This window comes from Olea europaea, unplaced genomic scaffold (genome assembly GCF_002742605.1).
Source record: "Olea europaea var. sylvestris unplaced genomic scaffold, O_europaea_v1 scaffold2668, whole genome shotgun sequence".
NCBI classification, from domain to species: Eukaryota; Viridiplantae; Streptophyta; class Magnoliopsida; order Lamiales; family Oleaceae; genus Olea; species Olea europaea.
The window spans coordinates 118,559-131,432 of record NW_019245053.1 but is presented as its reverse complement, the minus strand read 5'-3'; the positions used below and the strand labels follow the sequence as shown (position 1 = coordinate 131,432).

Here is a 12,874-nt window from a genome sequence, read left to right as displayed (position 1 = left end):
GAAGAGAGAGGCGTAGATATCGAAGAGCCGCGGATAACCCCGCCATTGGAGGCTGATGTGGCAAGCCCAGCTACATAGCCAGGGCCCATGTGGGCCTTACCAAGAAGAATAACTTGGAGGAATTATTTTATTGGTATCATGAACGAATCAATTAGTAAATGCCACTTGTCACAGGTCAGTTTGGGAGGAAAAAACACCCAAATATCATCGCTTCACGTGCGCAAAAGGTTAGTGGCACCTCCTGTAGTTTCTCCTCGTAAGAGGGGTAATATCGTCATTTCACAGCAGTACTTTAGCTGGTTTTCAAAGGTCGGGCTCCAGGAAATGCTAAAAAGGAACACAGAAAATAATGGGAGATGTAGAGAGAATCTTTGCTATAATATTATCAATGACGGTTCGGGTTTTCAATTGATCTGTACCTAAAACCCGACCGGAATTACGCCACAGTGTTATTTTTAGTTTTTGGATTCTGTGAACTATTTTATTGGAAGATGCTGTGTATTCAGTTCGGTAAATTAATCGTGCGGTTCGTACAGTGTTGAACTTCCACTTCTCTTCTTCTATGGGCGCGCAAGGAGAAGTACCAACCGTCGACAATTCGATGCAGGTCCGTCTGTTTTACTTAAAATTTTGATTAAAATGATAAAAAAAAAAAAGTTTTATCTTTTTCACTAGAATTGAAGTCTTGTTCGTTACTTTTTTAATATTATAATTTTTACTCTTTTATGGAATTGAAGTTCTACTCCGTGTACTTGTATGATATCATAATTTTATCGTTTATGGACTAAATTTTGATTTGTAAATTAGATTTGATCTTTATTTTCTGGGTTTCACTGTACACAATTGAATAGTGAGTTTTGGAAGATCTTTTGACTGGCATGCAGGAGTGCAATTGTGATATGAAGTACTTTCTTTCTTAAGCATGTGATATAACTGGTGTCTATGTCTTGCAAATATTATATGCTTAGTTTTTTTCTCAATCTTTGCATTTGGGTCAGGGAGCAAGTGTTCTGTGGGGTTTGCCTTCAAATTCGACTTTTGAAAATATGGCGTTGTTAGTATTGCAAGAATTTTGTTCTGATCTGAAATTATCAAGGAAGATATTGGAAAAAAAATTTCTTTTTCCAAATCAAGGTACTTGAAGCTTTTGCGATGGCCTTATGTTGTAAGTTGTAAGCCTTGTGACTAGCTGCAACTGCTCACCATATCCTGAGGCTGTAATTTCATTACCTTTAGCAAAGGATTGTCCAAAAGTCATACAATCTGAACCTGGTTATGATCTTTGAGATCTTTTCAATAACTGATCATCATGAGATCCTCCAACATATGTCTATAATTACACCATATATTTGAAAGTAGATATTCTTTTCAATCATGCTACATGTACATTCTTGTTTATATTAAGTTTGACATCCTAGCACATGACAGTGATCATAGCCATTGATTTTTACAACACCCTTTCACATAACTGGCCAGAATTTGACACAAAGGGAGGAATGTCAACAACAATGTACATATAGCTTAATTCTATTATTTTTAACAAATATGTTAAACTGAACTCAGATAATTCTTGACAAATATTAAGGCTGAAAAAAGTTGCACCATAAATTAAGATCTGAATCTGTACATTCTTGGTTTTGGTACCCTTTAAAAACATTGAGAGCAGCAAAAGATAAGAAGCTAAATGTTTACTATCATTGTATACTTCAACTTATATGAACAAATATAAAGAAGGATGAATTTCAGAATCAGCTATTCACCATTGTACAAGCAGAACAGCACTGAAGAGGATAAATAGTATGAGGTTCAATCTACATAAATTGTAAGATAATGAAGAAAAGGGAATCAGAGCAGAGCTATAGTGCTACTGCTGTTGCTACAGTACTAACTCCAACTTATTGTTGGGAAAAAAAATATGAAATTGTAAACTAGCAGATGAGTTGAAAAATTTTCTTCTTGGTGGAGCCCGAAAACTTGCTGAGGCTGTATTGATATTTTGCTTTAAAAAAAATGATGACTCGATGGATTATGTATTCATGGTAAACATCTGATCCTTTAGGAGAGTAGAAATGTTGATTTTCTTTAATTCCTTCTATCTATACTTTTAATTTGGTCCTTTCCTTGAATGTTCATAAAAGCAAAGGGTCCCTTATTTTCTATAGTGTGTGCATCATTACAACGATGGACCTCAGTCCCTTTATAGTTTTTTTACATCCTATTCTCATAATCTCAGCGCGTCAAGGTATACCTTCTGACTGATGACGGGACATGGGATGACCAAGGAACCGGTCACATCACTGTTGATTATCTGAAGGTTTGTCTGTTTTGTGGTCCGGTCTCTATATTCTGTTAATTTATGTTGGATTGTATATGCTGACTTCCTATTTGTAATGCTCACTTACCATTTATATTTGGTCTATCTGAAATTAAAATTTTGACTTGTGATACAGAAATCTGGAGACTTGGGACTTTTTGTTATTGATGCAGACAATGAAACACTACTATTGCACCGCATCAGCTCAGATGATATTTATCATAAGCAAGGAGGTATTCTTATGTCCTTTATCATTTTCTTGTTCCCAATTTTAATTTATCTTTCACCTTATTCCATTTTTTGTAGCTTACTATCACATGCACCTAATATTTTCAGATATGATTATTTCGTGGAAGGACCCAGAATTCTCTACTGAATTGGCCCTTAGCTTCCAAGAGACAAGTGGTTGCTCTCACATATGGTAGTACCAGATATAGCCTCTTTTTGTTTGTTTACTCTATCTACACTGCAGCTTGCTTGCGTTTTCCTTATTTTCTTTTCAGATTTCTGGGTTACATTGTAGCGTTCTAATATGGGATAATTTTTTGTTTAGGGATCATATATGTAGTGTGCGAAGGAATTTTAGCTCTCTTGATCGTAAGTACTTTCACAATTCCCTTTATGACTTATGCAGTCCATAGTAGTCCCTGTTTATATTAATTATCTCATTGTAATCCTGTTCCATCAAAATGTCCACTAACTTACATCTACGTGCTTTCTTTTTAAAGGCTTAATTTACTTCTTGTACTTGGTCAGGTAGGGCTATATATTAATTATTATCAAGCTGAAAATTGTTACTGCTTAAATTTTTGTCACTTTGTATTTGTTACCCCAGTTTTACTTACTAGAAGAGTTCTTGCTCACATTTTGTCTGAGTTACAATATACCAGGCATCAAATGCCTACATCTGTACCTACATGGCGACATTTAATTTGATGTTTGTATATAACCTTTTTTTGAGCCCCATTTTTTTTATCAAAATACATTTTTCAACAGTAATTTGACCTCACTTCAACCACACATTTTTCAATAAAATAATATTACACGCAAATCCACGACTTTTCACTATTTTTTAACCACACATTTCTTATCAATAAACTATTCAAAAATGCATTTTTTAACAAGAATGGGGCTCAAACAAGGGCATATAGTTATCACAGGCTGTTTACTTTGTTGCATGAAGATGTTATGGTTGACACTGCATGAAGCTGTTATTGTTGACACTCCATTTTGTAATTTTTCAGGTGAGACATATCACAATGTCAATGGTATGATGATGGAGTTGCCTCCAGTAGAGCTATCTACGCTCCCTTTGATACTTAAGGTTTTTGTGAATTCCTCTCTCTCCCCCCCCCCCCCCCCCCCCCCCCCCCCCCTCCTTGTCCTCTCGCATCCTTTCTATTATTCACCTCAATATTATAATTTAGTTCTCATTTATGTTATTTATTTTGTTCTTTGTTGCATTAGAATTATGTATTTCGTTAACTAAATGTGTGAAAGAAAAGTTTGCTGATTCATTGCATCTCATAACTTATTGTAGTTTCTTTCTTTTTTAGTTCCATTCTCTTGGTCTTTACCTGAATATTACTTTAACTTCCCTGATAAGTTTTTATCTGTTTTATTAGTTATGTTCCTGTACATTTTTCAATTATATTAGTATTTTTTGTTGTAGTGTATCATCTGATACAATTGGACACATCTTATTAGGACCTTTTGTACGTTCTTCTAGTTGGTGAACTTATTCTGGTGGGTTAAAATCTTTGCTATCTTTTACTTGTTATAAAGATTATTCTATTATTTTTGTGGTTTTGCAGAATGTAGTTGGGAGTAGGATTGCTGGTGAGGTCCAAGTGGCTGAACACTTAATACATGATGTAAGTTTTGTCAATCTTTCTGGTTGTAAGGATTAAAATCTTTGTATCTTGCAAACAATGGTTTATTGAGGAACATGTACTTGTCATAGTAATCTAAGAGCCTGTTTGGGAGTGATTGAAAATTGATTTTTTGATCGTTAGGAGAAAAGTGGGGTCTACTTGTGAGAGAAAAAGTCAAATATGACGGCTGAAATAGTGAAATAATGGTCAAAAAATCAAATTTTTTGGAAGAAAAATCACTCCCAAACAGGCTGTAAATGTGTGCTTGCGCGTGTATTTTTGAGTATCTACCATATTTATTACTTATTTATTTGTTTGAGATAAGCAGGTCTATATTGTTCTTTGTTCTTGTCAACTGATAATTCTCGGGGCAAGGTTGGAGGCAACTGTGATTTAAAAGTTAACATTTTAGTAATGGCTTTCTGTTATCCTTGGAAGATAACACATGTACCTTGGGGCAACCTTAAATTCCTTTAAATAAGAATCATTTACATTGAATTTGGGAATGAAACTTATTCCGCATTTAAGCCCACGAAGGAACAAATGAATATGGCCTTTAGATTACAAATGACCAGCCTATGGTGTGATCCAATAACCTATTGATCACTTTGTACTTGTGGTTTAGAAGTCGAGAATTATGATAAATTGGTTCTATCTTTATAAAATTAAATATTTTTGGCATAAACTATAACTAAAAGTTGTGAAACAAAATACACAAGAAAGGTGTGGATAAATGAAAGGATAAGAGAGAAAAATATCAGTAATAAAGAATTCCGATATGTGATATATCTATTAGTCATCTTTCAAGTATTTGATCTTGGACTTCCTCATTTTTCTTTCCCCTTCTCTTTTGCCCTTTTCCTTTAAAAGTAAGATACCATCCCACTCATCTCCTGTATTATATCATAAATGAAATCTTGCACACTTTATTTGGTGGATCTCTTAATTCTTGTGGTTTCTTTCTTTTTAACTGTGCTGCTTTTCAAAATTATAAACTAGTACTATTTATTGAGTGAAGCTTCTCACCGATGCAGGAATATTTTTTTGGGAAGCTGATAGGCTTGTTTAGAGTCTCTGAAGATTTGAAAAATATTGATAGTCTTCACACGATTTTCAAAATTGTTAAAGGAATCAGTAAGTAGTCTTAGCTTTCTACTCAGTATGTTGCTGACATTTTGCTGACCTAATTACTCTCTATGCTGACTTGCAGTCTTACTCAATAGTCCTCAGATTTTTGAGAAAATATTCAGGGATGAGCTAATCATGGATATAATTGGATGCCTTGAATGTGAGTAGACCTTTTTCCTATTTAAAATTATAGCTTCAAGCAAATACTATTTGGACCTCCCCCCTCTTCCTCTTGATGCCAGCAGCAAACAAAGTATTAAGAAATTAACTAGATATCTTTGCTTCATAATGCCCAACACTTGCAAATTGACCTCGCTTGTGCTCTCCCCGTGACAAGAAAAAGGCGGTCTTTTGTGCTTTCAATTTTAGAGGTCTCCTTTTAGATGAAAGACCACATTTAATGCTCTTAATTATATTAGACCATATTTTTATTTCTCTACTATTACAATTTCATTTTATCCCATAAAGATTAATATCTTAAGCTCTGGTTGTGGGGTCATGAAAAATTGGTTTAGGGGTCGGGTGCTGCTACACATGGGTCATACAATGTTCCTGGGGATACTTATAAAAGATTTACTTCGGTTTTTTGAGTGGGTATCTTTGAATCGAACACTATGTCTTATGTCTTTTTTTTTTTTTTCCTATAATTTTTCAACTCCAAATTGGGACCACGTGTCAATTTCTTTCGCTTTTATGAATCATCCAAACACAAAGGCTTCCTTGCATTCAAATTTATTTGTTAAAGGAGATGTGACGACAACAGCTAACAATTTGTTTTTCAGGATCTTCCACTGCTGTTATGGTCTTGCTTATCACCATAGCATCACATTCATCACCTCAATTCACCAGTTTTCTTCATCTTCTCTCATTGATAGGCAATGCTAGATTCTTGTGGTTGATTTCGCATATATGTTGTGCCTAACCTTGTTGTTTTGATGTTTCGGCTAGTACATTTGAGTGCTGACATTATCGCATGCCAACTTAATCAAGTCTATATCTGTCGCCTAAATTCTGTAGAATTATGTTCCTTGCCTGTAGTAGGTTTGGATCATAGATCTGTTGAAACACAGATTAGTACTGGGAGATTTTTATTGAATTTGCTCGTGGTTTTGTTCTTCGTATTCTTCTTGTAAATTATCAACGTATTTCTAATTACTATGTAGGTTCTTGTTCTACTTAATTGGGAAAAATTAAAGAAATGTTCTGTATTATGTAAGGACCTGATGATTTTTATGTAACCTCCTTGTACATCACAGAAGGCATGTGATCTTCAAAGTACTGGGAACAAGCTAGGGTGTTTCTACATGAGCCTGTTCCCTGTGTTAAGGAAATATGATTGTTAGCTCTGTTTCTCTCTCTGATTCTCAGCTGTTTTCATGATGATAAATTGCTTCTAATTTGTTTTCAGATAATCCCGATGTACCTCATGTCCATCATCGACACTTTTTAAGAGAGTACATGGTGTTTAAGGAGGTAAAATTTCCTCAACATCCCCTTGTCCCCGTGGGGGAAATAAAAATGGAATTCTCTGAGAGGAACAATGTTCATTATAGATGGGGTAAAGGGGTTCATTGATCCAGATCATGTTTTCTTTTGTTGCTAATTCTGATATTATGGGCATGTTTCAGGCCATACCTATTAAAGACCCTGTTGTCCTTCCTAAGATACATCAGACCTACAGAGTTGCATATCTAAAGGTAATACTATACTGCTTTTTATGCAGATCTTGTTCTTCATTTACTTGTATTGTTAATGAAATTTGTGCCTTTTATTTCCTATTCCAGGATGTTATCTTGCCCAGGGCATTGGACGAGGCCACAGTTGCAAATCTTAATTCTATAATTCATTCAAATAATGCAATTGTAAAATTCTGATCAAATTGTTTTAATCCTATAACCATTCCCGCTTGGTGTTGCCTTGATACTTGTGCTTTTGTTCGCCGTAGGTTGTCTCTTTGTTAAAAGATGACAGTACTTTCATTCAGGAGTTATTTGCAAGGTTGAAGTCCCCTACCACTTCCACAGAATCAAAGAAAACTTTGGTGATCATTATCCTCTAATGCCTTTTTTGCATTTTTCTAAGTTCATATGTTTGGTGCCATTTAAACCACCAAATGCTTGATTATCATGATATATAACTTTCTAGCTCTTGTGATAATATTGCTATTTATCCGTATCCCATCAGTGATGCCTTTAGGCTTTAGAAATCAACTAATCAATATTTGGAGAAGAAGTAAGAAGTGATGTCTGAACAAGGGGAACTTCTAAAATTTAGAAAGATGTTTTCATTGCCCTTATGTCAGTGTTGCCATACCTTCTACCTTTGTACAAATGTGCCAGTTGTAGGATTTCATTCTTTAGAAATATGTTCTCATTCCTCTTAAAGAAACCTGGTTTTGTGCTGATTTGCTGTCTGAGTGCATATTCTTCGAGCAAGGTATCTAGAGATAGTTACTGTCTTTCGGATTTCTGCAGTGGTTTGTTATATATTTTTGTTATTGCAATAGATATTGCTGTCCCTTTTGTATAGGGAGGGGAGGGATAAGTGTTCCTTGGCTCATTATATAATTTAGTACTGTTCATTTTTTATTGAAATAGGTACACTTCTTGCATGAATTTTGCACCTTAAGTAAGAGCTTGCAGATGACTCAGCAACACCAGCTATTTAGGTACGTCGTAGCATTCGCATCCATTTTGCTTTCTGTTTTATTATCAGATCAGTTGTCCCTTGTCCTTTTTTGACAACTTATTTGAACTTATTTTGTGTGTTCAAATATTTTAATTGTTTAGAAACATTTATTTCTATTTTTATGCACTATATTATTTCTGGATATGTTTAATTCTTGTAGGGATCTTCTGAGTGAAGGCATACTTGATATCGTAGCTGATGTATTGCAGAATGAAGACAAGAAGCTTGTATTGACTGGGTAATGAAACAAACCATTATTTTAGGCGTGTAAAAGATTTTTCCCCCCCTTTTCTGTTTGAGTTTTTCCCCTGAATATTTTTTCACTATATCCGTTGAAATGCATGCAGGATAGACCTCCTCGTTCTTTTCCTAAATCAGGACCCAAACGTTCTGCGTTCTTATGTAACTCGGCAGGATGTTCTTTTTGGACTTCTGGTAATCCATGTTGGATATCAAATATTTCCATGCATTTTTAAATGCCTTTTTGCTGCATGTAGTGGCCATATTCTGTAGTTTTTAAAGAACATTAGATTAGGTGCCTTGAGGCAGTTTGAGACGTGGAGGAATCTTGAGAACTTTATATTCGATCTGTTGATTTGATGGGGAAAATCCATGGGCCACAAAAACCAAGTCCGGGCTGTTCATTTGTCTACCTCCAAAGAACTTTCAGAAGAAAGAGAGTCTTCCTGTCTCTTTTTTACCCCTTTGAAGCGGGGAAGTGAGGGAGCAGGGTTTCAAAAGAACAAACATTTAGTGCTGAATTTTTTTTCTCTTGGTGTGTGTACACTTGTGTAGGGTGCTAAGTAGGGTTCCCTGGCCAGCTGCTATAAGCTCGTATTTCTTTCTGGAATTATTGAGTGAAGTTTATTTTCATTTTGCAGGTGAAATATCTGCTGGCAGATTTTGGAGATGACATGCATTGCCAATTTTTTGAAATTCTTCGCAATCTTTTAGACTCATATTCATCAGAATCTCAGGTGTCTTTCTCGTGCCTTTGTTTTACGAGTTTTCATTTTGCCCTGACATTGATTGCCCTTTCTTTATACTTCTCATAGTGTTGAGACTTTCTTCATTTTCATGTCTTTGTTTTACAAGTTTTCATTTTTATGTCTAATTGTAATTTTTGTTGCAGAAAGATACTATCATTGAAATTTTCTATGAGAAGCACCTGGGTCAACTAATTGATGTTATAACATCATCGTGCCCCTCAATCAGTATTGGTCAAATCGTCAATAAATCAGTAAGCATCGATGGAGAGACCAGAAATCAAAAAAGAGTGAGACCTGAAATACTATTGAACATTTGTGATCTTCTGTGCTTTTGTATATTACGCCATCCTGACAGAATAAAGTAATTCTCCTGGCCCCCTTCTTGTGACTCATTAAGTTGTGATTCAATCCATTGGAAATCAATTTGAGTTTATGCTCATTTTGTTCTGCAGATGCAGTTTGCTTTGTCATAATATGATCGGTAAGGTTTTGTATCTGACACAGAGAAGAGAAAAGTACCTTGTAGTTGCTGCTGTTAGAATTATGAGGACTCTTGTTTCTCGCATTGTAAGTTGATATCTTTCAAAACTCTAGATAGATTGATATCATTAACGTATTTGAAATTAAATGTCTTATTGTTCTTTCTTGGAAAAATAATTGCCACTTACATTTCGTCTTTCATTTTGTTATATGTATACTTCATGTCCGTTTGGCATGATTTATAAATCATTTATAAATAGTCGAACTTCATTTTCAAACACACATTCCAATGGACCCACAGAAGGACTATGTACTTATTCACCACTCATTTTTATCTATCTATAAATTAAACCGTATATAAATTCTTCCCAAACGGAGGCTTAGTCATAAATTGACCGTAGATACAAAAGTAAAAGGGTAAAAAATTGACCTTACGTTTCAAATGTTCTTAGATAAAACTATGTACCTATTCCTATCTCTACAGTACTCTTTCCCCTTGCCCTATATACTGCATTTAGATTATGTGATTTATTATCCTTGAGGATGCATATTGGTCGTGCAAATTACACACTTTATCGAATGTTTGGCACAAGGATTCTTTAGTTTGCATAAATATCCTTCTGCATCTGTATCTGATCTACTGATAGAAAAAGTAAGCATTGGGCAAAGAAGCTGAATCTGTTTTGTGAAGTATTTCGACTTGCAACAACAGTGGGTTAAATGTGCTTGTGCCATTTGCTTTGAATAAATCATGAATAACTTTGTACAAATCCACATGTCCAGAATCCACCTATCCTAGGACAGATGAGTTTTCTTCTGCTTTGCCTTTGACTTAGACGTCAGCTTTGGATGGTTTTATTTTTTCAGGATGAAGATATGATGAATCATATAGTGAAGAACAACCTTTTCAAACCTGTTGTAGATGCATTTGTTGCAAATGGAGATCGTTATAACTTAGTTTGCTTAAATATCCTTCTGCATCTGTATCTGATCTACTGATAGAAAAAGTAAGCATTGGGCAAAGAAGCTGAATCTGTTTTGTGAAGTATTTCGACTTGCAACAACAGTGGGTTGAATGTGCTTGTGCCATTTGCTTTGAATAAATCATGAATAACTTTGTACAAATCCACATGTCCAGAATCCACCTATCCTAGGACAGATGAGTTTTCTTCTGCTTTGCCTTTGACTTAGACGTCAGCTTTGGATGGTTTTATTTTTTCAGGATGAAGATATGATGAATCATATAGTGAAGAACAACCTTTTCAAACCTGTTGTAGATGCATTTGTTGCAAATGGAGATCGTTATAACCTTTTGAATTCTGCTGTTCTTGAACTTTTTGAATATATCCGGAAGGTGCTTATCTCATTCATATATTCCTTTGAAGTACATGATATATGGTTTCAATTACTTTATTAACTAAATCACGAGTTATGCAGGAGAACTTGAAGATATTGCTCAGATATCTAGTTGGTTCATTCTGGGATCAGCTGGTAAAGTTCGAGAATTTTTCTTCTGTTCACTCTCTAAAAGTTAAATATGAGCAGGTATTCTCTGTTTTTTATACAATTCATACATACCATTTTTTGGAATTCAGTGTATTTAATTCTTGATTGTGCCTTCACAGTCCCTAGAGAGTGCAGGAACAAGAATCACTGCTAGTTTGTTAGACCATAGGAAACGACCAGATGAGCGTGCATTGGAGAAGGAAGAAGAAGACTACTTTAATGACAACAGGTCAGTGTTCAACTCTTACTTGTTTGTTTGATTGAAAATACACGCATTCATGCATACTTTTAGAATGTAATAATGCTGAAACTGCATAGTAAAGCATCCATTGATCTGCATTCTAATCAGTGATGAAGAAGGTTCAGCATCTGTGCCTATGGACAGTGCCAATAGAGTGCAATCGCAGTCTATGTTGCCTAGTCGGTCTGTCCTGAGCTCCCCGTCCCCAAGGTAGAATTTCTAAAATTGCAATCATGATTTCCATCGTTAAAGGGACGTATCTTTCAATTTTATGTCTCTTAATGAAGGTCCTGTGGACTTGTCGACTATGTTGAAGATGAAGATGAAGATGACGTGAATTACAAGCCACCGCCTAAAAAACTTTCAAATATATCTGACGATGAGAAGGGAGTGTCAGAGTTCCAGTTGAAACTTAAATCGGTTTCAGAGGAGCCCAAGCCTAAAAGGATAAAGTGGTCACCTAAAGGTGCTAAGCCAAGAGAAGTTGTATTTGCATCATTATGCTCAACCCTAAGTCAGACAGTACTGCCCGGTAAGAAAACAGAACAAACTGCACTCGACATGTCTCACTCGGACACAAACAAGAATTCCAGTGAACCAAATCACGAAGAGAAAGGCCATATAAGCACTCCCGACGAGGGCAAAAAAGCAGTTGTGGAAAACCTTGCCAACAAGGTAGAAAATGATTCTTCTACAAGTTATTCTAATACCTTACCCGATTCCCCAGATAATAGGCAGCACCCAGAGATGGCCGTAAATGGATCTTGAGTTATATTTAGAATCGATATTTTTGCCAACTATAATACTTGACTGCAAAAGTGCTGGGTGAGAGATCCGTCCCATGTAGGCATGTACCGGAACTTCTAATAGAACTGAACCAAATGAACCAGGATAACGTGCGAATGCAAATACCCTTAATATCAGGAGAAAATACTGTACAGTATTGTTGCAAGGTTGCGGAGGTATTATTCATAGGATTCCCCCTTATTCAGTATTTCGATTTTTTCAACTCAGTGATTGCTCCCTTTGTAACCAATTGCTTCTGTTCTCCACTCGATCTTTTCTGCTTATTTATATGTAGTAGTCGATACGCTTTATAGTTCATGAACTATATTGGCATGTTTGATAAGGTGGGGTAAACAATATTTGTTTCCTTTGTGATATAAGTAGAGAAGAAATCTGTCCAGCACGCTGCTGATTCTTCACAAGCCATGGGTGTAACAGAGAGGTTGAAGATTGAGTTGCCTGAAAAGTGGAATTTGCTTTTGGTTCCTTTTAAACCACCAGATGCATTTTCCTGCTGAATAAAAACTTTCAATAGGCTAATGGAATCATTTTGGATCATATAATTTTTTTTCATTGCAAGATGTTGAGATCAGATGGATCAGAAATCTTGTAGACAGATCTTGTTACTGTTTACTTGCCATGAATTGAAAAAAATATTTCTTCTGGGTGGGTAAAAATGATGTAAATTATTGGAGATCAAGAAAAGAATTTACCTGTTATTTCCATTTGTTTATTTGTTTTCAATGGTGGTGTAGCAATTAATGTATTGTTTACAGATTATTATACATGAAGGAGATTTTGTGACCAGATTCAATAAAACTTAACACGAGGTGCCCAATATCAAATAATTAAGCCTCTCGTTAAGCCC

At 35.4% G+C, this 12,874-nt stretch overlaps 1 protein-coding gene across 1 annotated transcript; it reads left to right on the top strand.

The window, feature by feature from the left end:
* The first annotated feature begins 317 nt into the window (after nucleotides 1-317).
* LOC111383378 (serine/threonine-protein phosphatase 4 regulatory subunit 3-like) lies at nucleotides 318-12,669 on the top strand. Its single transcript, XM_023007486.1, has 25 exons — nucleotides 318-607; nucleotides 2,234-2,314; nucleotides 2,451-2,547; nucleotides 2,651-2,735; nucleotides 2,868-2,911; nucleotides 3,559-3,638; nucleotides 4,129-4,188; nucleotides 5,223-5,322; nucleotides 5,399-5,476; nucleotides 6,725-6,789; nucleotides 6,945-7,013; nucleotides 7,101-7,178; nucleotides 7,262-7,357; nucleotides 7,914-7,984; nucleotides 8,165-8,242; nucleotides 8,352-8,439; nucleotides 8,886-8,981; nucleotides 9,137-9,354; nucleotides 9,446-9,560; nucleotides 10,341-10,401; nucleotides 10,757-10,827; nucleotides 10,911-11,018; nucleotides 11,099-11,208; nucleotides 11,329-11,430; nucleotides 11,508-12,669. Exons 1-25 carry the CDS (start codon nucleotides 563-565, stop codon nucleotides 11,986-11,988), a joined length of 2,577 nt encoding a protein of 858 aa, XP_022863254.1. The 5' UTR covers nucleotides 318-562; the 3' UTR covers nucleotides 11,989-12,669.
* Nucleotides 12,670-12,874: the final 205 nt, after the last annotated feature.

Bases quoted from the DNA above. Each gene is read 5' to 3' on its own strand.
- LOC111383378 (XM_023007486.1), top strand. From the start codon at position 563: ATGGGCGCGCAAGGAGAAGTACCAACCGTCGACAATTCGATGCAG. The intron at 608-2,233 runs GTCCGTCTGTTT...TCATAATCTCAG, and splicing joins CCGTCGACAATTCGATGCAG to CGCGTCAAGGTATACCTTCT. The intron at 6,790-6,944 runs GTAAAATTTCCT...GGCATGTTTCAG, and splicing joins AGTACATGGTGTTTAAGGAG to GCCATACCTATTAAAGACCC.